Genomic DNA, 24,850 nt, shown 5'->3' with positions numbered 1-24,850 from the left:
TTTTAAGACTGAATACTATTAGAAAACCACGACCTAATTATATAATTATATCAAATCTCATGCTTTACCGACTGATGCCAAGCAGGAGGCTAATCGTTATTTAAATATAAAGAATAACGTGACATGCTGTAATAATACTTGGTTGTTTTGTTTGGTTGTAGATTTCGTTCGACGCCGTGAAGGAGTTCTTGGACTCGCAGGGCATGACACAGACGCAGATAGTGCCACGACGCACCATCCTGCTGGAGCCACACGCACGCACCAACACAATCAACGAGTTGTCTCCATTCACGACGTACAACGTGAATGTGTCGGCCATCCCCTCCGACCACCGCTACCGGCCCCCCACCCGCATCACCGTCACCACCCAGATGGCCGCCCCTCAGCCCATGGTCAAGCCCGACTTCTACGGAGTTGTCAACGGCGAGGAAATACAGGTACGCAATATTTTCAAAATTACTAGAGTTGAATCAGCTCGTTCAAACCCGCTCATCACCAAAAGTGTTTGAACAGGTCACTCCCGTGTTATCGGATGGGCTCGTTAAAATGTCGGTCCCGGCTGAAGTATGACAGTCGTATGGCCCATTGACGGCTTGAATTGTATATTCAGCCGAGGTGGAACTTCCGTCAGGAACTCCCCACCAATAAAAGCCATACGAATATTATTAGTTGGTGTGGTCTGTGAATGAGCGTGTCACTCGCTCCATCATTTTATTTATTGGAAAATTACCGTGTGTATGGGTACTAGCGAGACTACATTGTTGTCCTCATAACACGGAATTTTTACAAATTATGGGCCCCATCACACATCGATATGTGGTATTATTTTTTAGTTGCTTAGAAATGATCATAGATAATTGATTTTATATAGTTTTATCTTTCTTTCTAAACACGATGTAGACTTTAATGCTAAATTTGATTTGACTCTACGTTCCTGATAGTTGATCCTATCACGAACCAATAACAAACATCAACTAGCTCATAGAATAGTTTTAATTGGTTCAAGTGTTTGAAATCGTTTATAAATACGGCTCTTGATGATACTGTTAGATTAGTAGGTCTCTTTTGATATAATAGAAAATACTTGGAATTCCAAGATAATTCAGATTATATTCATAAATAAGTCTTCTATTAGTACTTCTTCTTCGATGGCCTACAGCCCAAATCGAGCCCTGGCCTCCTCAATCCTGCCTCTCCAACCATCTTGATCCCTTGCCTACGCCCTCCAATTTTTCACATGAAGTATATCTCTTGCATCCTTTGAGGCTCCATCCATCCATCAATATTAGTACTGTTAGTCAGAACTGGAAACATATCATCTTTTATCCACCAAACTCACTACTGAAATTCAATTCATTCATACTTTTTCAGGTTATTCTACCTCAAGCATCAGAAGAATACGGACCAATCAGTCACTACTACTTGATCGTTGTTCCTGAGGACAAGTTGACAATGCACAAAAATCCCGATCAATTCTCCACAGAAGAGGTAAGACACTTTTTCAACTAAAACTCGCATTTGAAATAGTTATTTGTGCATCTAGGGACTAAAGTGCAACTTTTTCGATGGCGTAGCCGAGGGCGACAATTTCCCTGAGGGAGAATAAGTACTTTAGTCCCGTGATGCACACAACATTTTTCCTCCACCTACACCAATACCTATAACAATGAATAATTTTACTACATCTTCACGCTTTCACACTATTTTTTTAAAAACAAAATTTAGCTCACCTCTGATAATAATTTGTTGATAGTTGCTAGTTGATAGTTGATAGTTTATAGTTTCCTTATGAGTCACAAAATTCCATGTCGCGTATTAACTATTATATATAGATAGTTTATAGTTTATTTTTAGCACATAAGAAATTTGGATTTTGGATGAATGTCAACAATGCTTGCCGTCGTCGACTACGGAAAAGTTCGCATAAACGAAAACGTACCTTTAGATGAACGCTCTCGTAGAGATGCCGATGACGTTAGAGGTGTGTACTTTTTCATATCCACCAACGGTTGAACATAACCTAACAATCGAAATAGAGCTACTTATTTCCTAGAGCTAAAATATTCCAAAGATCGAAATAGAGCTCTTTTACTTTTCCTCTACCGACCACGACAGTGTTGCCACATTCCTCATTCTTCAATCGCGGCGTTGTCGGACTTCTTCCCATGTTAATCTTATGGGTTTATTTTTACTCCCTTGGGAGTAAAAGTGATCACTTTTCCCGCTGGGAATTATTTTTAGTCCCATGGGAGGAAAAGTAGTACTTTAGTATTCGATTCCAGGGTGTAAAATGAGACTTTTGATAGTAGGTGGAGGAAAAATTATTTTTCAAATTGAACTCAAAATATGGAGGTTATATCAATTACGTGTCGAATGAAATTGAAATGAGATCTCATTCTCTCGTTCTCCAGATATTATTTTACTGATTTTCAGATCTTAGGCCTATCAATAAAGAAAAAGTTTTCTATTGATCTTGAACGGTTCACAAATAATATTTTGTTTACTCTTCAAATAATGTAATAAGCAGTATGCACTCATTCAAATAATTCCAATTCAAAGAAGAATACACAATATTTGTATTAATCAATAACACTTTTAAAAAAGTTATAACTCCTTATAAAAGCTTATAACTACTTTTTATCTGCTTGATTTTAAATGCTTTGTTGAATTAGTTCGTCGTTTATCGGTGTGTCCCGTATTCAAATACTGTTGAATCCTGTTTGTGTGAAACATATCAGACATTGAATCTTCTCCCATGAAAATTAAATATCCTCTGTTTGAAGGGATATCTCTAGGCTAGGTTCATGAGCAGAAAACTTCTAATAAATGTATCTATTTCTCATAGTTTTTATTTTTCAACTAAATAATAATTATTGTCTGTTTTAGATGATTGCCAACAAAGGAAACAAAAATGAAAGGGAACGAGCTCCTTACATTGCTGCCAAATTTCCACAACGAAACATTCCATATACTTTTGATTTGGGCTCTGGCGATACATATGAAGGCTTTGTGAATAGAAAACTGAATCGTACAGTACGTTACAGAATATTTGTTAGAGCTATCGTTGACACGCCACAAAAGGTAAGTTTACACTTCAATAATATAACTATTCTTGAAAATAAAATTATGGGATAGTTATAGATTATTTGCAAACTCCAATAGCTCAGTCGAATAAGGCAATAAGGCAAACTGTTGTGTGTTGACTAATTTATACAAAAATAGAAAGTACACGGTTCTTGTTATCATCTCATATACTAAAATATTCCCAAGTTGTAAGCTATAAGAGCAAAAGTTAAAAATACAATTAACTCACTTTTTCAAGGTTTAAATGGCCAGTAATTTATTATTTGGTAGGATTAACTTAGGATGGAAAAAATACTAATTTTATCTCTAGACTGCATAGGAATATTTTTAACAAGGAGAACGGTTTAAAAATCGATTTAGGATCTAGAATATATCCCTGATATTGCATTAATATATTTATTTCAGAGATTTATGTTGAGATTGTTAATACCTTTTAGGTACATTTTTCTCTTTCTGCAGATCAATAACACTATAGAAACACCTTAATATTGTTGTTATTCCTTAACTAGTTACAGATGGAATTAAATAGAGAATGCATTTATTCAAATGCTAATTAATATATAATTATTATTGAACGAAAATCCTAAATAAATGCTGCAAATCACCCCGAAGACCTCTGCTACTGCAGACATTGACAACAGGGCTAACAGCTAGATGGAAAGTCGATGAGAACTACTATCCAAAAATTAGTTGCCAGCCCGGGAATCGAACCCGGTACCTCCCAATTGCTAGTCAGGAATGCTTACCCTTACACCAAACTGACAATCTCTGGATAGCAGCGCTCATTTTATACGAAGCCATAGCGGCCAACTAGTTACAGATGGAATTAAATAGAGAATGCATTTATTCAAATGCTAATTAATATATAATTATTATTGAACGAAAATCCTAAATAAATGCTTCAAATGAATGATTTGAATTATAAATTTCAAATAAATGATTTGCAGCATTTATTTAGGATTTTCGTTCAATAATAATTATATATTAATTAGCATTTGAATAAATGCATTCTCTATTTAATTCCATCTGTAACTAGTTGGCCGCTACGGCTACGTATAAAATGAGCGCTGCTATCCAGAGATTGTCAGTTTGGTGTAAGGGTAAGCATTCCTGACTAGCAATTGGGAGGTACCGGGTTCGATTCCCGGGCTGGTAACTAATTTTTGGATAGTAGTTCTCATCGAATTCCCATCTAGCTGTTAGCCCTGTTGTCAATGTCTGCAATAGCAGAGGTCTTCGGGGTGATTTGCAGCATTTATTCAGGATTTTCGTTCAATAATAATTATATTCCTTAACTAGTATATTAGTGTAGCATAATAGAAACTAAGGTTCTCTATTGATTTTAAACGGTAATATTCACAAATCATATTCTGCTTACTTTTCAAATAATGTAATCAACAGTATCCACTCATTCAAATAATTCAAATCCAAAAAAGAATACAAAATATTTGTTATAAACAGTATCATCCTTACTTACTCCCAGGGCCATCTATATCTAAGGTGACATTTGGCCGCACCAACGAACTGTCTCCAAGTAGTTCGCTCCTCAGCATCTCTTTCTGTCGCTTCAAGTCTCCATGTCAGTCTTAACCTCCATCTTTTTCTGGGTCTCCCAGGGGATCCTAGAGGGTTGGGTGTTGAAACTTTTTTCAGCTTGGTCTCTTTTCCTCTTCTGAGAATGTGCCCAGCCCATTGTAATTTCCTACATTTTATTTCACTCACAATGTCTGGTTTTTGTAGAGGTCTCTGATTTCCTTATTATGTTTCCTCCTCCATTCTCCTTGCTTGGTACGTGGGCCCATATATCTTTCGCAGCACTTTATTTTCAAACACTATGAGCTTTTGTTCTTCTTTCTTGGTCATTTGCCAAGTTTCAGACCCATAGAGTAACACTGGACTTATAATTGTTTTGTATAGTCTGAGCATTGTTCTGTGAGATAGGGACTTTGAAGAAGTATCATCCTTATTCATTCTATTTCATGTAAGGAAAGTTGTTCACTACAGTAGTGTGGCCTGTTGTTATTATTATAGGTACTATATTGTGAATTATATTGAAGGTATATTTCTTGCTCAAATCTTTAATCTATTAAACTTATGACTCTTAATTGATTCGTTATGTTGGAGTGCCTGCTAACGTGGTTTGTTATGTTGCGACAGCACTTGTTCACCTCGAGTCCATTCTCTGAGCTGCTGGCGCTGGACATGCGCGAGGTGCCCCCTGGCGAACCCCCCCGCCGCCCCAATCCCTACGTGCCTGTCGAGAACTCTGACGTCAGCATGAATCGCAACACAGAGGAGGCCGGCATGGTGTGGGTCATCGGGCCCATCATCGCCGCCCTCATGCTCTCCATCTGCCTCGTCCTGCTCTTCATCGTCAAAAAGTAAGTGGTGCTCTTACACACTAATAACCAAATATGAAAATTTAATAGCATAGTTGAAATGAAAAGTTAATAGCATAGGATAAAGATATCATAAGTAGAAAACCCATGGTATAGGTCGTTTATGTTCCAAATTTCAGGCCGATTCCTTGTTAACTTGAGCCAATAACTGTCGACTACTGTCCATTATTACTGTTATTGACGGCTGAGAGTATAAGATGGCACAGTATGAGAGAGACTACCAGTATCACATAACTTCACGAAAAATAACTATCAGGACTATCGATTGTGAATGAACTTAATTCACAAGAGAAAAGTGAAAAGAAATTTCTCTACTCGTCACTTGGGTCTCAAGGTTCCAGAACAGCCAGTTTATATAAACGAGTGTTTGAGTCCAGGTAACAAGAAGCTTTACACAGCGGCGCGACAGATGAAGAAGGATAAAGGATACGCATATCTCTGGGTGCAGAATGGTCACATCCTTATGAGAAAGGAGCAGGGATCACAGGTGAAAAGAATAACATCTATGGACACTCTAAATTCCCTTTGAGACCGACTTATAAAAGAACTGATAACAGCTTTATTTCTTGTTTCATTGCTTTTGTTTCCTGGTATGTTTTTCGTTTTTGTTTTTCTTATTTACAGATTTTTGTTATAGTGTCGAGAACTTTTTGTTGAACAATTACTTTATTTTTTAATTACTGCTTAATCATATTATGTATTATTTCAAATGTTATTATAATCGATGAGTGATGATTCTTTTGTAGAGTTTAATGATCTGTTGGAGGTTCCGAACAAAATTAGCATTTTCCATCAAAATATTAGAAGTTTACGTGAAAACTTTGATCGATTTTCCATTTACTTACACTCTTTAATAACTAAACCAGCTGTCATTGTTTTATCAGAGATTTGGATATCGGATTTTGAAACGGATTCCTATCAGTTGGACAGTTACAATCAGTATACGAAATGCAATAATACGTACAGATCAGGTGGTGTACTAGTGTTTGTTTCGAAAAAGTATTCGGTTACTTCAATACCGTTAGATATGATAGCAGCCGATGCAATCAAGGTTACTCTTGATCTCGCCTCTGGTCGCAAATTCTCTGTTATCGCTGTTTATCGTCTTCATTCAGTATCTGTGTCAACTTTTATTGAGCAGCTTAACGATATTTTACCTTCATTCAATGATAGAAATTTAATGCTAATAGGCGATATAAATCTATGCTTACTTCAATCTTCGCGAATTGTAGACGAATACCAGACTTTAATGAGTAGCCACGGTTTCACGCAACTATTAAATTCTCCCACACGAGGTAATCGATTTATAGATCATATCTATCTCAGGTCAAGAGACAATATATTATCTGAGGCCCATGTATTATCTTCTGGTCGTAGTGATCATGATGCAACTGTCTGCCTTTTGGATTCAAGTTATTTTCTATCAAATGTCAAACCGTTTTATTATACAAATCAGAAAACTAAAACTATTGATAGGACTTTGCTTTCTAATCTGTTGAAAAATGCAGTTTGGACTGAAGTTTTCAATACAATGAATGTGTCTGATGGATTTGATATATTTTTAAAAACTTTTCACGAAATAGTAAATAAAGCCACCATTGAGAGTGATAAATTAAATAAAATAAATAATGTCAAGATTTTGAAACCCTGGATGACGGTTGAGCTATGTAAGAGACAGCATCATAGAAATCGGTTGTATAAAAAAGTAAAGAAAAATCCACTAAATTTTAGATTGAAAAGAGAATTTGACATTTTTGCATTTAAATTGAAACAGGATATGGCAAATAGGAAGAACCAATACTACCATAATTTGTTTGATATGAATAAAAAAACCCACGAAAACAATGGGATACAATTAATAAAGTTTTGGGTACAGCGAATAATAAGAAAAATGCCCTTGATTCAATTAGGACATTTGACAATCCACATTTGACTGTTCAGCAACCGATTGAAGTGGCTGAGGAGTTTAATAAATTTTTCGTCACAATTGTAGAAAAGCTTATCGATCAAATCGATGACTCTATCAATATGAACCCTTCTGATTTTAATAAAATGTTTCCTCCACTTTCTGTGCAAAACTCCTTTTTCTTTTTCCCGACTTGTGTAGATGAGGTAAAACGAATAATTTCTCAATTGAATCAAAATAAAGCATCTGGAATTGATGGTATATCATCGTTTATCGTTAAACTTTCCAGTGAATTCATAAGTCCTGTGCTAGCTCATTTGATCAATCTAAGTTTTGAAAGTGGTGAATTTCCCGCATGCTTGAAGAGGGCGGTAGTCATCCCATTATTTAAAAAAGGTGATTGCATGGATTTGAATAATTATAGGCCTATTTCACTATTATCTGTGTTCTCGAAAATTATAGAAAAAATAGTTAAAGCAAGAATTCAAAAATTCTTCAATTTAAATAATTTTCTGAGTGAGAACCAATATGGCTTTATTGAGAAGAAATGTACAGAGGATGCATTGTTATCTTTCTGTTCAGGAATTTTCAATGGGCTAAACAAAAACTTAAATGTCTAGGGCCTGTTCATTGATATAACTAAAGCTTTTGACTCTGTGGACCATAACATTCTTTTGCATAGATTGAGGGAGGCTGGAATCAGAGGCATTGCTTTAAACTGGTTCAAAAGTTTCTTGGTGGGCAGAAGCCAGTGTGTTCGGGTTAAGAATGTTCTGAGCTCTTATTTGACCATCCCATGTGGGGTACCCCAGGGCTCGGTATTAGGACCAATTTTATTCCTGGTGTATATAAATAAATTATGCGCAAGTAATCTGAGTGGAACAGTTACTTGTTTTGCGGATGATATAGCTCTGCTATATTGTGAAAAAGAAATTGATACGGCAACTTCTAAGATGCAAAGTGACTTAGATTGGATAAAAATTTGGTTCTCAGTGCATAGGTTGGCTCTTAGTACTAAAACCAAATTTGTTCGTTTCTCTTTGAGATCAAAGCCCATCTTGCAGGTTCCCTTATTATTCAAGTGTGGTGTCTGCCTATCTAATCATAATGAATTCTGTACATCTTGTGTAAAGATAGATCAAGTGCAAAATATCAAATATCTTGGTTTAGAGCTTGATGAGAACTGCAATTGGAAGGTTCACATCCAATCACTCAAAAAGCACATGAATATGATGTTTCGTAAATTTCATTTATTGAAATTCATTTGCCCTAGAAAAATTCTGAGATCTGTTTATTTCGCTATTGCAAATAGCAAGCTTCAATATGGGCTAAGCTGTTGGGGGGGTGCATATAAAACTAATTTAAACTCTATACTTATTGCACAAAAAAGATTGATTAGAATGATGACATCATTACATAGGAGAGCTCATTCATTTCCCTACTTCCAGGCCTTGGATATATTGCCTTTAAGGCATTTATATATTTCCAGGGTCTTGAGAATATTCTTTTTAAGAAGTGGTCAGATTACAGGGAATGCCTTAGTTTTCTCAAACAGATTGAGAGACAGAAATTTGGTTGTTCTTGCAAACCCTTCATGTGAAGCCTTCAAACGGTTTTACGATTACAGTGCTCCAAATTCCTTTAATAAGTTACCTCTACATATTACATCCACAGGCTCACTGATAACATTTTTGAAGAAATTGAAGCACTTTTTATTCAATTTTGATTTTGATGAGATTGAGGAGTTCTTTTTCACATGAATTATTTTTTTACATTCTTTTGGGAATTTCTACTATTGCTTCCTAGGGTTCTAACAATTTTTCTGTCTCAGGATTTTTATTTATCTATTTTTTTCATTAATATATTATGACTTTAGTTCATATATTAATATAAAAATGTATATGTCCTCAAATTCTTCTTAATTTATTTTCCTAGGATTGTATTATACCTTTTGGTTTCTATAAATAACTTCTGTAATGTTCACTCCTTTCAATTCATTTTCTGTGAATAGACAAAGATTTTCTGTTAATTTTTGTTTCGAGGCCTCTGTCTCTTGCAAAGGTCAAATAGTTTAATTTTCAGAGTAGGTAACTTCAACTCAGCTAATAGCTTATGAAGTACCTTAATCATAACTCTGACGCTACATAATGTTTTTGTTAGTTTTTAATTATTTTAATTTATATAAATAGGATTAGAAGATAATATTATATTATGTATTTTAGTTTTTTATTTTTTCAAAATTATTGTACTGATTTGTTAAGTTCATTTAATTTTGTTTGTAAATTGTCAGTGTTATGAATAAATTTCAATTTCAATTTCAATTTTTCAATTTCAATATCGCTTGAGTGAAATTTGGAACATAAACGCTCTATACAATGGAATATCTTCTCTTGCTATTTTTTCTCTTTGGTAATATCTTAGAGAAAGCCATATCCTGCTCTTCATTGTCAAAAATTAAGTGGTGTTTATATCCTGCTTTTCATCAACAAGTAAGTGGTGCTCTTACACTAATGTACATATAAATAGGTTATAGCTTGAAGAAAGCCTCGCCTATCCTGCTCTTCATCAAAAAATAAGTGGTGCTCGTACACTGATGAACAAATAAATAGGTAATAGCTTGAAGAAAGCCTCGCCTTGCTGTTTATTGCCAAAAAGTATGTGATGCTCCTATTCAGTCCCCATTTGAAATCCTTGGAATTTGAATGACCGTAAGTATGACCCAGTAGAAATCAGTGAGTATGTAAATGAAGTTGAAAAGGATTGCACCAATAATCAACTGCCTACAACTGGTCTTCTCAACAAATATCCCCGCCAACTAATTAAAGTCTTATCATGATACTTGTTGAATATATTGCTCAGTAGATTAAAACACTCTAAATTCCCAAATTGATTATGAAGATGAATTCTCGCCATTCTCTGTATTCCCATTCACAAACATATTGGTTTTTTTATATTTGAATAATCGAGAATTGATACTTTTGGCCCACTTGAACTTGAAATACTAAAATATAAAATACCAATACTACGTGAATATTTCACCCACTTCTACGTCAGAAAGAAATTCGGCTTGTTTATCATGGAAACACACTTGAACCTGTTTATTTTCATATTCATTTCATTTTCATAGTAGGCTATATATTTTGTTGATAACTCCCACAGTAAATCCAACTCTCTCTGTTGGTATATTATGTTCCATGTCCTTAATGCCCTTGAGAGTATATATATTATGTAGTGTGATATTGTAACCATCAGGAATGATTTTTTTATATATTTAAGACCTAGTTTCCAGGACAGCTATTGAATCTAATGAACCATGAAACCTGTAGATCCAATACAGATTAAATATACTTTTAATGTAGCTATAATAGTCAATTATATTTCATAAGTGTCTAGAAACCGTTCCTAAGACTCATTCCTTGCACTTGTCTCCTTTCATGTGGTAGCAGGTTTGCGTTATTGTTGTTTCGTTTGCACTCGTTGTAGGAGGAAGCAGCACTGCAAGACACCTGACCAATCAGCGGTCACTAAGCCGCTGATGGGAGGCGTGGGTGGTGGAGGGGCAGAGGTGGCTACATGCCACGCCCCCTCCGACCCGGTCGAGATGCGACGAATCAACTTCCAGACGCCAGGCATGATCTCGCATCCGCCCATCCCCGTCACCGAACTGTCCAATCACATCGACCGGCTCAAGGCCAACGACAATCTCAAGTTCTCGCAGGAATACGAAGTGAGTCTCCTCCTGTTTGTTACCTACTTTTATTCAATCATTCTCCCGAGTAACTTCTACAGGAAGGATATCGTAAGAATAAAATATAAATAGAATAATAAAGAGAAAAGTTAGCATAAAAAGATTTAATTGAGAACTTACTTTACTATGATATACTATGAGTGAATATAGCTTAAGAAAATATATCATGGTTTTGGGACTTGTACCTTAATGTTTAACCTACAACTAGTTCTTCATTTGTCATGCATCAAAACGTTACAACGGTATCCCATCATTTGTATTAATGGATTACTTTAGTCAGTGTTGTGGAAAATGGATTAATAGTAGATTAACAGTGAAAATTCAGTGTTTGTTCAATAAAATTGTATATTCCACTTTGAAACATTCTGCACACATCATTCACAAGAAAATAATTTCAAGATAGGATATCTTGAGGAACTCTCCAGCTCTCTATCACAGTTTTCACTTTTTGTGTAGTTGAGAAGTTGATATTGTGGTAATTATTCATATTAAATGAAAAAGACTAAGAAATTGTAAAAAAACCACAGATTTATTGATACTTAGAAACTTTTAGATAGATAGATACTTTTTCTAAGTATCAACAAATCGGTGATTTTTTGACAATTTTTTAGTCTTTTTCATTCAATCTTAGACAGTTCATGCCATCTCTCTCAGAGAGCTAAAACTGGTAATTATTTTTTAATAAGTTTTATTCTACATTCATGAATCTTACATTTCATATTGTCATCTCCGATCATTGTATATGATTTGTGCTTGTATTCAAATAAAATAGATAAATATCTCAATAATTATATTTTTCAGTCTATTGAACCCGGCCAACAGTTCACATGGGACCACTCGAATATGGAGGTGAACAAGCCCAAAAACAGATACGCGAATGTCATCGCCTACGATCATTCACGAGTGATACTCCAACAAGTGGACAATATGCTTGGAACCGACTATATCAATGCCAACTACTGTGATGGATATAGGAAGCACAACGCTTATGTGGCTACTCAGGTAAAATCATTTCTGTAATATTCTATCTGGATTATTAATCTGAATAACTCTTGATGGATGAGATGAATGAAATTGCAAAAGATGAATAATATTGATTTGTGATGAAAAATTGAGCAGTATTTGTTAAAAGATTATGTAAATGTAATTCAGTAAGTCTAATATTATATACAATACAGTAATTTCTCTTCAAAATTTGTATGCTATGTTAACGCCTTGTAAATACTAATAAAATAAATAAAGACCTTTAATCAACTTTCACAATAATTACAATAAATAACAAAATAATAACATCTATAGTCGCAGTTCTTACTCCATGGCAAAATGCCATCTGGAGGAGTAAATACTAATACCTATTCCATTGTTCTTCCATGACTCAGTAGTCTATATTCTTTCATTTCATATGCACTTTTGAAATTCATATTGTATGTTTTGATACTCGGGATAAGTAAGCATAATATCTTAGCTTAATTCCTTCTAAATTTGAATGCGATATCATGTATAATTTTAAACTACCATGGGTTCTTTTACTGTAAATCCCGTGTTCAATGACTCGGTCAAGCAATGTTCCTACTAAGTAGAATTATTTTCTTACAATATTTGAATGTTGTGTATTGAAGTTCATCTATTTGCTATTAAGATCAAAGTTTCCATACACAATTTATAGGAGAGAACAGATTGATAAACAGCATAGAAAGTGATGAATGAACGACAATGAAATACATGCCTATGTAAAATTGATAGTTTTATTCTGATGTGGAATTTTCAGATTAATTGATTGGTGTAGGAATGAATATGGAAATTTGTACTATTTGAGAGTATTTATTTATTCAATAAATAAATAAATACTACTTTTGTATCAGACTGAATAGTTTCCAAAACACCCTAGAAATATTTCTTAACGGTTCCGTTTTATAACTAAACTTGGCAATACATGTTGTTTCGTAGTCTTATTCCAAACATGATACATAATTATTGATTAACAATAATGTACGTGTTACTAAATTCGATGTGGCTAATGTTTGACAGGGTCCTCTACAAGAGACAATAGCTGATTTCTGGCGAATGTGCTGGGAGCTGCGGACGGCTACAATAGTGATGATGACCAAATTGGAAGAGCGCACCAGAATCAAATGCGACCAGTACTGGCCTTCGCGTGGCACTGAGACCTACGGCACCATCACTGTCACACTCTCTGATGTACAGGAACTAGCCACCTACTGCATCCGAACTTTCCATATCAATAAGGTTGGTATCCAATTTCACAAATATTAATTTATAATTTATATTATAGAATTACAAATAGAATTCTATATAGAATCACTAGTAACCTTTTATTTTCTTCAATTAATTACTTGTATTATGATTGTTTACCTCAAATAATAATTCTTTTGGACACTTGATAATGGGATGGATACTTAAAACCGGTCGTGTCATCAAAGAATGCAGCACTCAATCAGAGTTCAGCACTTTGCTAATTTAGAATGTATTTTATTGCTCCAATTTAATGTTGAAACAACTAAAACAATCATTCCTGCACCCCTCAAATCCTCATAATTACACTCTCATCCCCCTGGGGGGTGATTATTAATTTTCAATAATATTTATTTTGTAATTACTTTATGGCAAATGAATGGTTGTAGTCGAACTACTCGGAGCGTCGCGAGATCAAGCAGCTGCAGTTCACCGCGTGGCCAGACCACGGCGTCCCCGACCACCCGGCGCCCTTCCTGCAGTTCCTACGCCGCGTGCGCGCCTGCAACATGGCGGCCGGGGGTGCCGGGGGGCCCCTGGTGGTGCACTGCAGTGCGGGCGTCGGCCGCACCGGCTGCTTCATTGTCATCGACTCCATGATGGAGCGCATGCGCCACGAGAAGAGCATCGACATCTACGGACATGTCACCTGTCTGCGCGCGCAGCGAAACTATATGGTCCAGGTAGGATAGTCACCAAGTTATCATACACCTTTCAAGGACTGGGTAGGATACCTTTCAAGGACTGGGGTCACCTTTCAGTGACCCCCTGGGTAGGAGAACTCGCTCATGAAACTTTGAAACCCTCAACTTCTAATTATACAGAGTTGGTGAAAATTATGAAAACCGCTGAATATTTCTTTTACTTAAAAATAATTAATTAGACTGTAAGATTCATTGGGAATCCTACTTGAAATGGGAAATTACTCTGCTCATTCAACATAATTCAAGTTCAGCCATGCCTCTATGGCTCTTTTTCTGTGTTTTTTACTTCGGAAATTATTAAGTGGCAGTTCACTTTCTAGTATATTTATGAATATACTGCTAATGTAGTAAAGTTGCCTAACATTCAAATTCATTTTTTCAAGAGGAGGTGGTCATGTGATACATAATTTCGATACAGAGTTCCAAGAGAAAATTAATGGTAAAAACCGCACTTTGATATCTCAACCCGTATCAGTTTGTTGATGTAAAAGTTGTAAATTATATTAACCAGCTGATATATATTATGATATGTATGCTGATATATGTTGATATATCTACCAGCTGAAATTATGTGTCAGCGCATGAAGAACTAATTGTCTCTGTGTTAGCTCCCAAATAGCCTCAGCTGATGTTATGAATGAATTAATGGAAAAACTGCATGCACTTTTTTTTCTCATGCACTTTCAATGTTATTTTATATCCTGAAAAAGGACGAAGGAGTGAGTCAATTTTGTTTTCCAACGAACTTGACCTTTAAAAGGTTCGAAGAATACGTGTTCAAAATTTGAATTTGATTGATCAATTATTTCCAAAGGTATTGTAGAACATACAAACATATGGACAACGACTTTGGCCTTCGAAAGTGAACTTTCAAGTTAATTGCTAATGCTCGTTCAATAAGGGTATTTCGGATGCAGAAGAGAGTTGTTGGGATGATTTTGAAAAAAATTAGAAGAACCTCCTGCAGAAGAATGCAAACTCTTCCTAGCCTCTATATTCATGAATGTGCAATGTATTGATTCAAATTGTGAGAGTCTGAGAGTCCTGGATCACAGGGGCATCTGTACAATACGAGAAATATTAGAGATTTACTATTACTGAACTTAGACATTTACTTGTGTTACCAATTGTTGATTTTTATGTTTGCTATGATTTCAGACTGAGGATCAATACATATTTATACATGACGCTCTCCTAGAAGCAGTTATTTGTGGCAATACAGAAGTGCCTGCCAGGAACCTCCACACTCACATCACTAAACTGATGCAGACTGATCTTGGAGATTCTATCACCGGAATGGAACTCGAGTTTAAGGTAATTGGCATGCAGTTTACGAAAATCCAACTTTAAGATGTGTTGAATCTTCAATAATTATTTCAAGAAGAATATGATTTTCGTCTAAACATCCTCCCCCGCGACAATAGGTATACCATTTTGATGGAGAAAATAGTTCATTGATTATTGAATTGCCACTTTCCATATTGTGTGTATGTTATAGCCCGATTTCTTTGACCAAAATACTGATGTAACGATGAGTTTTTCTTGGAAAAAAGTGAAATTGTTGCATGCTTATTGAAGCCAGGCTCTATTCTTCTAGCTGTAGGTGCAATCGTAGTGGAGCGGTCAACGGTGAATGTAACTTTTTTATCATGAGAGTGTTTAATGCATGTAATTTAATGGTGGCGCGGTATGAGCGTTTATTTTAAAATTAATAAATGAATAGTAATTGTTTCGATCTGTTTAAATAATATATAAATAAAATAATAAAATGCTTTATTCAACTAATAAAAATAAATAAATTACATTACAATCACATTCAAGAACACAAACGCATTTCACAATCATTACGGTAAACATTCAATAATAAAAAAATAAATAAACAGAACTCTATGTGTAAATAAAATAAATAGAATAATACAATATTTAAAAAATAAAATAAAATAGTATATAATAATGAATGACAATAATAATGAAAGGTAAGTGCCCTTGAAGAAATATTGATGGTTCATCCCTCTTTAAGCATAATGCTTGTGCTGAGGGATGAGTCGCTTAACATAATAACTTTATCTTGGACTACAGTACAATAAACCAGAACACATTCAAACAAACCGGAATATCATTCAACTAAACAAAAAACTAACTACATCAAAATAAACTAAAAAATCCTTCAACAAAACTAAAATAAACTGAATCAATTGTGTTATACTTTTACACTATTTGTTATGAATATTGTAAACATTTGTACCAATACTTAACAAAACGAAACAAGAAAAATAATTTTTTAGTCAACAAAGACTCTTTCAACAAAACTAAATTTACAATCTATTTTGGTAAAAACAAAATCATACCTATTTATATATAATCTAATCTTATAGAAGCAAATATATAAAATAATTTTCTTCATTATTATATTAAAATTTGCCTTTCAGAGTCACTGAAAATTAAATGAAACTGGTATATAAAAACAAAATAATGATAATGGACACAGTGAGAAAAACTAACAGAATGCATAGAAAGAATAAAAAGCAACAAAGAAAAGACTCTCATGCACTTAATCCTCAATTCTATCGCAATGAAACATTTAGGATGAAAAAGAGAGAGACATAAGTAAACATAAAGGCCTTATACATCAATCTTCAATTTCGCCTCATTTCAAAGAAACAACGGACACCATTTTTGAATATAGAAAAGCTTGGTGCAGAGACCATTGATAGAGGAAGTTGATTGAATAAACGGGGCCCCCTGGAAAAAGCATGATCTGCAGCTGCAGTAGTCCTGAGACGGGGCTCCTCAAGGGGTTCTCTAAGTTGTCTTCGTGTACCATGCATGTGTACCGCACATGAATGTATTCAACACTTTCAAACTTGAAGCTACTTTGGTTGCTCCACTCCATGTTTGCATACATTATGTTTTGCAAGGGGTTAATGATGTTAATGAGAAATAAAACCATTTGCGATGTGATGACAACTTGAGCAGGAAATAAACGCTCAATATTATTGTACCTACTTATACCATAAAGCCGCTGTGTTTATGACGTGTTTCTCTCTCTCCCTCCTTTCTCCGATGGCGCTACAGCTCAAATCGAGCCCTGGTCTCAACCAAACTACGCCTCCATCCACCTCTATCTAATGCGGCTCTCTTCCATTCCCTCAATTATTGTAACATTTCATTAGCATCCTATGACGTGTTCACTACAGTCAAAAATCGAATAAAATAGTACTTTATCCACCATTACATTCATAAAATATAATCAAATCTACTGGAACTTTATTTATCATTGCATTCACACAATATAAACAAATCTAATGGAACTTTATTCATCATTGCATTTATACAATATAAAAATAGGGCCATGGTAAAATCGAAAGATAATTTACAATACTCAATTGACAAATTGTCGATATGACTATGGGCTATTTGAAATTAATGTGTCGCCGCATGTTGAAGTAGGTATTGTGAATAGTGAGCCTCTATGGGCCGCCGCTTTACGAGTTGCTCCAATGGACATTTGTTTCTATTAATTTTACTTGATGGTTGATTACTAATATAATGTAACCTTATCTAAATTTCGGAGTGGAATAGCACAAGGTGCAATCATAGTGGAGCGGTGAATGCAACATTTATCTTGAGAGTGTTGCATTCAATGCATTTAATTTGATGGTGGCGCGGTATGAGCGTTTATTTTAAAATTTATTTTCCTCTCCCTATCATTTTGATGATGTACTTATATTGTATGAATGAAGTACAAGTATTGAAATACAATTATGAATGAATAAAGATTGGTTGTTGTGTTGCAGAAACTGTCAAATATCAAGTGCGACTCGACACGGTTCGTGTCGGCCAACCTGCCCGTCAACAAGCATAAGAACCGGCTGGTGCACATTCTGCCGCTTGAGAGCTCGCGCGTGTGCCTGGCTCCACTGCGTGGCGTGGAGGGCAGCGACTACATCAATGCCAGCCTCATCGACGGCTACCGCACGCGGGCCGCCTACATCGCCACGCAGGGCCCCCTTGCCGACACTACTGACGACCTTTGGCGCATGCTCTGGCAGCACAACTCCACCATCGTCGTCATGCTCACCAAGCTCAACGAGATGGGCAGGGTATGCTATGCTAACCACCATATTACATTATTTTTGTTTCCTACTCATCTACATATTTATTCTCGTTCGGAATAAGTTCATTTTTCATTTGTTCTAATAAAAATGTAGTGTTAGTATGCAATGAGTCTTGCAAGACCTGGCTATACTTCTTTGATTTGTGATAAAGGTTGGGTTAAAAAAGGGTTTATATTGTTATAGTGGATTGAAGTTTCTATATTTTTAAGTTTTCTGTAATTCAAGGACACTTGACTAACTTTTTGTGTAGTTGAGAAGTTGATATTGTGGTAATTATTCATATTGAATGAAAAAGACTAAGAAATTGTCAAAAAACCACTGATTTATTCATAATTAGAAAGACCGGTTTCGATTATTACACCATTGTCAATCTCTGATAAACTAAAACTAAATACAAGAGCAGCAAAATTTTTACTAGTAGGCGAGTACTGTTATTCGTCGAGGGCATGAACGCCTGCCATTGGCCTAGCTAGACAGTCTCCTCCCCCTCAACGGTATGACAAAATGGCGGCTTAAGCAACAGAATCGCCATGATAATAAAATAATTTTATTATCTAGCTAGGCCAATGGCAGGCGTTCATGCCCTCGACCAATAGCAGTACTCGCCTACTAGTATAAATTTTGCTGCTCTTGTATTTAGTTATAGTTTATCAGAGATTGACAATGGTGTAATAACCGAAACCGGTCTTTCTAATTATCAATAAATCAGTGGTTTTTTTGACAATTTCTTAGTCTTTTTCATTCAACACTTGACTAATATAAAATCTACTTAATCGATGAGTTGAATATACGAAACTTGAATTCGAGGTAATGTGAAGGAGGTTTCACATTGGTATAGTGAATTGAAGTTTCTATATTTTTAAGTTTTCCGCAATTCAAGGAAAGTTGACTAATGTAAACTGTACTTAATCGATTATTGTAAACTAATGTGTCTAATGTAAAGTGTACTTAATCGATGAGCTGTGGTTGTGTTTGCAGGAGAAGTGCCACCAGTACTGGCCGAGCGAGCGCTCGGTGCGCTACCAGTGCTTCGTGGTGGACCCGATCGCCGAGTACAACATGCCCTCCTACATCCTGCGCGAGTTCAAGGTGACCGACGCGAGGGACGGCAGCTCGCGAACCCTGCGCCAGTTCCAGTTCACCGACTGGCCCGAGCAGGGCGCGCCCAAATCGGGCGACGGATTCATCGACTTCATCGGCCAGGTGCACAAGACCAAGGAGCAGTTCGGTCAGGATGGGCCCATCACTGTTCACTGCAGGTCTGTCAATGCTATGTTCCCCTCATGAAGCCTGTGTTACATTAGTCGAGTAAGCTCGACCGGTTTAAGTTGGCCCAGTGACTCGGCCCAGCTCACTTGTTATGTTCTTGAAAAGTGGGTTTACATTGGTGAAGTTAACTCGGCCGAGTTGACTGCATGAATATTGATAATTACCTTCTCATTTCTTTCTTTATCCGGCGCCACAGCCCCAGGTGAGCCATGACCTCCTTCACAACACGCCTCTTTCTTCTCTGTTCATGGATCTCTCACCCCATCCTTCTCAGGTCATACATCACTTGGTCCAACCAAGTTCGTCTGCTGTGCAACTTGCTATTGAATACTATTTTGGGCATTCTAGCCTCACTCACCCTCATCACATGCCCCAACCACCTTATTCTTTGGGCCTTAACGAAGCGTACTATAATTGATAATTACACGTTGTTTAAACATAATTCATTATTATTTGTTGTTTGTAAATTGACCTTATGTTTTTAATTTTCTGCTTGGTTTTTCTCCTGTAAACCAAAGCCTTCCTTATCCATTTTTTTTAAATATTGTCAATTGCTGTTTCTCGCGTTTGTTTGTTCTTTTAAGCAGGCACGTATCCATATTTTCAAAGTGATGAAAAAGCAGAAAAACGCAAATTTTGGATTTTTTTTTCAAGTCCGTTTTCCCTCTAGGATGGTCAACTGAATAAACCTGCCAAATTTGAACGTATTTGGTCCAGTAGATTTTTATAAGTATATAGTAGAATAAATTTCTAGACACTTGCAGAACTTCTGTAAGAAATTTGAACATGTATGTCGATTAGTTCTTGAAAGGGCCTAAAAAACGCAGGAAAAACACTCAAAAACCGACGATATTGAGCGGATCTTAGGCGTCTTAACTTTAGGCGGAACTTAATATCCAATTCAACATTTTTTGTACCAAGTTTGAACATTTTGTGTCAATTAGTTCTTGAAAAAGATGAGAAAACGTAGAAAAACGCTGGAAATCGCAGATTTTGAACGTAATTTGGATTTTTTTTCAAATCCGTTCTTAGTGCGTCTCTATATGACTAACTGAACAAACCTGGCAAGTTTTAACGTATTTGGTCCAGTAGATTTTCAGTTCTGTTGTTTGTGAATGAATGAATGAATGAATGAATGAATGAGTGAGTGAGTGAGTGAGTGAATGAATCAGTGCCATTTCGCTATTAATAGCGTCCGAAGATTCCGTATTATTAATTAATTTTATTATATTATTATTATTTTCATTGTTATTGATATATAGGAGAGAATTATCTTCCAATTTGTAAATTGATTTTTGTTTGCTTATTTCAGCGCTGGAGTTGGAAGGACAGGAGTGTTCATAACGCTGAGCATCGTGCTGGAGCGAATGCAATACGAAGGTGTCGTTGACTTATTTCAGACTGTTAGGATTTTAAGGACGCAGCGGCCGGCCATGGTATCTACTGAGGTCAGTCCTGCACTCATTTCAAAAAAACAATTTTATTACCAGATAGGAACTTGAGTTTTTAGCTTGGTCACTACTATGTTATCACTACCATGTGCTACCGTACACTTTTAATATTGTAAAGTGTAAATAAAAGGCATTTATCTATCTATCTAATTTATCCGATGGGCACGATAAGTTTTCGGTCCCGGCTGATGTATAAAATTCGTGAGGCCCATTGAAGGGCTAAACTATATATTCTTTCTATAAGGAATTTCCCACTAACAAAAAGCCATAAGAATTGATTTCTTTGTTCATTCCACATTATCAATTTTTAATAATAATGATTTTGGATTACGAACATTTATTAACACTTATAGGCGAGTTTATTTAAAAAAGTCAAGCCAATAGATACATGGAGCTCACTATCGTTTATGGATTTTTTCAGATGAAATGATACCCCACTATAAAACGATGTATCAGGTTGATTATCAAAATTTTTTCAATTCCAGCCAATCAGTTATCAATGTATTTATTGATTGATAACAATATAAAACTACCCAACTCTCACAACAGTCACCAACCATTATTTCTAATGAAAATCTATAATATAATAAAGGAAAGAATTGGCTTATTCTATTATATTCCTATCCCATTATATTCCTGATATTCCTATCGTGATAGGACATTTTGCGAATAACGCATCATCACGTCTGAACTACTGAACTGATTAACTTGAAGTTTCGCATATAGATTCTTAATTTACCGAGGATGATTATAGGGCTATTTTAAATTCTTCAAGATTTCAGTAGGTCAAGTTTTCAGTTTTTCCAGTTCATAATTAGACCCTTGCGGATACCTGCTAGTATATTATAATAAACTAATGCTAATACATATTTATGAAATTTTATCAACTTGAACTACTAAAGCCTGATTGATCATACACGTCTGCATTCATCCTATTTACTGTTGTATTGCTAAATAATAATCGTAAATGGTAGTGTGTTTGTCCTCACAACGGTGGACTCTTTCGTTATCCAACTTATCTTATAATAGGTACTCATTATTATAGAATTTCGTTAAGAAGAAAACTGAGCATGCAAACGACTAACGTCATTCCCTGTTTGTACATCAATCTGTAGCTAGTCATTCAAAATTCAGAAAAAAATTCATTGCGGTGTCGCATGTTCAGAAGAAAATCGGGTGGCTCAGAGGAGGGGTGAGCTAAGGTTTAAGGAATTCGACCAAGAAAGCAATTATCTCCGGAAATGATTTGCCTTTTGTCATGTGGAACACTCTCAACCGTCTGAGGCCGGTTACAGAGCTCGACCGACCGTCAGTATTCATACTGAATTCTTACTATTCAAAGGCATTTGATCGTGTTAATTAGTGAGCACTGTTGAGGAGACTTGGGCTTTTGTGTGCGACTTGTGAATCTTCATCAGTTTTACTGGCTCACAAAATGGACGCCTTCACAGATTGTTTGATTGCAGCTTATTATCTTCGTAAATGAAAGATTAAAAGACGTAGATATCAAGTTCACCCGATGGTCGCCCGCCCAAATAGCATTTCAAAGGGAATTAAGTACCATTTTAAACATCATTGCTTGGGGTGAAGATACATTTTTAACTACCTCAGAATGTCCATCAGAAATTTTGATGAGTTATTTCGAGCTTGTATCACCATTGGGAATACTTGCAGTCACTTAAAGCTACGGATCAAATAAATGTAGATAATATTAATAAAAAATGATTTTTTCAATAAAAAATTTAGAAATGATTGAAGAAATGTATAGAAAAACTCTGAATTCAAATATGACACTATTAATTGAATTCATTCATTATGCTATTCAATTCAATATCAGCTGATTGTCGGGCAGAGGTGTCAGAACATTGGTTATGTTGCGATTGTGCTACTGATCAGTACAGCTCTGAAAGCTTCTATTTGTTTCAATAGCGCGTCAGTCGACCGATGGAACGGATGCGCACGAGCTCGACCGATGGTCTTCGTACGCTGTATAAAACGCATGGTCCTGACCGTGCGCATGCGTGCCGTCAGTCCTGCTCTGTACGGATACATGGAATATCTATGGAAAAGACAAGCGCGACTGACGTACGCACTGACGGTCGGTCGAGCTCTGTAACCGGCCTGAGGTTTGGTGTGTCAAGATGTAAGACAACTTTGGAGAAATGGGATTTCTTGTCTGCTCAAGAGAATGTCTTCTGTGAGTGTAAGGATGATGGGGTGATGAATATGGTGTCAATAGAGTGAGTACAGTCCGGGCCCTGAAGCCTTGCCTATTGGCGGAGGGTCACTAGACCTCAATACTACCCTTTCAAAAACATAGAACTTTTTTGATAATGTATCTTTCCATAAGCAACAGATGCTCTTTTGTATCTTCTCAAAAGCAACGTGTTGCATCCGAAAATATGTACAAGGAGATTTTTTGAATACCGGTACGTCCTTTTAGCACAGCACAGTTTACAGTCCGGGTCCTATAGCTTTGCCTACCGGCTTATAGTTGAACATTTTCAGTGGAAGCCTATCAGCTGGCATTTGTTTAATATGCTCTTTCCATTATTGGTGCTACGTTGCAACTCTCTCATTCATGAAGAATCTCTGTGTGTTGGGAGCTTTTTTCAAGGAAGCTTCCTCCATCTTAGGATGTAGGCGGGTCTCTGAAGCCTGATGTTTTTGCAAAGCCGTGAATATTACCCCGCGAACCATACCTTGCCTGTATGCCGTTTCAAAGTCATGGAGGCAAAGATACGGGACGCGCACTGTACTTACTAATGTCCACTAAGTATCTACTCGAATGCCTAATAAATATGTACTAGTAATGACTTTATTCTTCTTGTAAATAACAATTCTCAATCGGCAGATACATTTTTAAGCTTGTATTAAATGTGCGGAAATGTTTTCAGGATCAGTATCAGTTTTGCTACAAGGCGGCTTTGGAGTACCTGGGATCGTTCGACCACTACGCCAACTAGTGATGTGCCCCAGCAGACCAGTTCGAGTTCGATCATCTGGTCTGATCCTAACTGCCGTGTAGTCACAATCACCTAGTTATTTCAACAGAACACTAGTTATATTCGATCGATCCAGTTCATAGTACAATCGGTTCACAAACTCACTACGAGCTAGACTGTGAATAACATGAGAATAATTGTTGATGTGTTCATATTTAGTTTTCTATTAATCTGTTATGTTCTGCAAATAGTTTTTAAATGTAAATGTAATCATTGAGCCGAGTCCGTTCCTTGGTTAGTCTGTAAATGCATCTTGAGATGAGCTCTCTTGGAGGAGTGCTTTGTACATAAATTGACTACAGAAAGCTAGCCTAAATTATGTAATTTCAATAATATTTTAGATAGCGTAAATGATCAATGACTTCTTCTTGATCAACGATTTTAAGTTAAGTGACTTGTGCATATACCTGGACTATCGCATTGGTATGCATATTTCATTCAAACGTGTGTGATTATCAAGAGTAGTGTATGTATGTGTGAGAGTATATATGTTTGTGCGCTGGTTTTATAAACCATGTGTGATGAAACTAAATAAATGACTTAGTTACTTTAGTTACTTAGGTATAAGCTATTATTACCTATAACATTTTCTTTTTATTAATATTTTTTTATATTTTACACTTTATTTTGGTAGCTATTATACAATTTTTTTGATAATAAGTTTATCAAGAACGCTCGAGGATGGTGTATTTGACTGAAATATGTTGAAATATTTCTCTACCGATAATAATTAACAAATCTATATTATGATTTATGAAGTGATCCTTGAATTCTTATAATACCATTGGCCAACCTTTTCTGAGCCACACTCTGTGCCATCAACATTTACTATGCTTTGGTCTATTTTAGAAACTGGTTTTAATTTTCAGGACAATTTAGATCGCTGAAAAAATTAAAGAGAATATTGATGGGA

At 35.8% G+C, this 24,850-nt stretch overlaps 1 protein-coding gene across 8 annotated transcripts in view; it reads left to right on the top strand.

The window, feature by feature from the left end:
• The window catches only part of LOC111054013 (tyrosine-protein phosphatase Lar), a 71,248-nt gene extending 46,707 nt beyond the window's left edge, over window positions 1–24,541 (top strand). For 5 of the 8 annotated variants that reach the window (XM_039429671.1, XM_039429670.1, XM_039429668.1 and 2 more), the window contains 13 exons: window positions 162–437; window positions 1,372–1,488; window positions 2,887–3,081; window positions 5,242–5,465; window positions 10,870–11,116; window positions 11,939–12,139; window positions 13,166–13,384; window positions 13,780–14,073; window positions 15,253–15,408; window positions 17,892–18,197; window positions 19,191–19,471; window positions 20,794–20,929; window positions 23,830–24,541. In XM_039429671.1, the coding sequence (XP_039285605.1) occupies window positions 162–437; window positions 1,372–1,488; window positions 2,887–3,081; window positions 5,242–5,465; window positions 10,870–11,116; window positions 11,939–12,139; window positions 13,166–13,384; window positions 13,780–14,073; window positions 15,253–15,408; window positions 17,892–18,197; window positions 19,191–19,471; window positions 20,794–20,929; window positions 23,830–23,898 (2,721 nt within the window). In that variant the 3' untranslated portion in view covers window positions 23,899–24,541. The remainder of the gene's footprint in view (window positions 1–161; window positions 438–1,371; window positions 1,489–2,886; window positions 3,082–5,241; window positions 5,466–10,869; window positions 11,117–11,938; window positions 12,140–13,165; window positions 13,385–13,779; window positions 14,074–15,252; window positions 15,409–17,891; window positions 18,198–19,190; window positions 19,472–20,793; window positions 20,930–23,829) is intronic. The other 3 variants (XM_039429669.1, XM_039429666.1, XM_039429672.1) reach the window with 1 other exon arrangement.
• The last annotated feature ends 309 nt before the right edge of the window (window positions 24,542–24,850 follow it).

Source organism: Nilaparvata lugens, chromosome 5, assembly GCF_014356525.2.
Source record: "Nilaparvata lugens isolate BPH chromosome 5, ASM1435652v1, whole genome shotgun sequence".
In the NCBI taxonomy this organism is placed as follows: domain Eukaryota; kingdom Metazoa; phylum Arthropoda; class Insecta; order Hemiptera; family Delphacidae; genus Nilaparvata; species Nilaparvata lugens.
The sequence above is the reverse complement of the archived record's forward strand: the minus strand, read 5'-3'. Positions and strand labels throughout refer to the sequence as shown.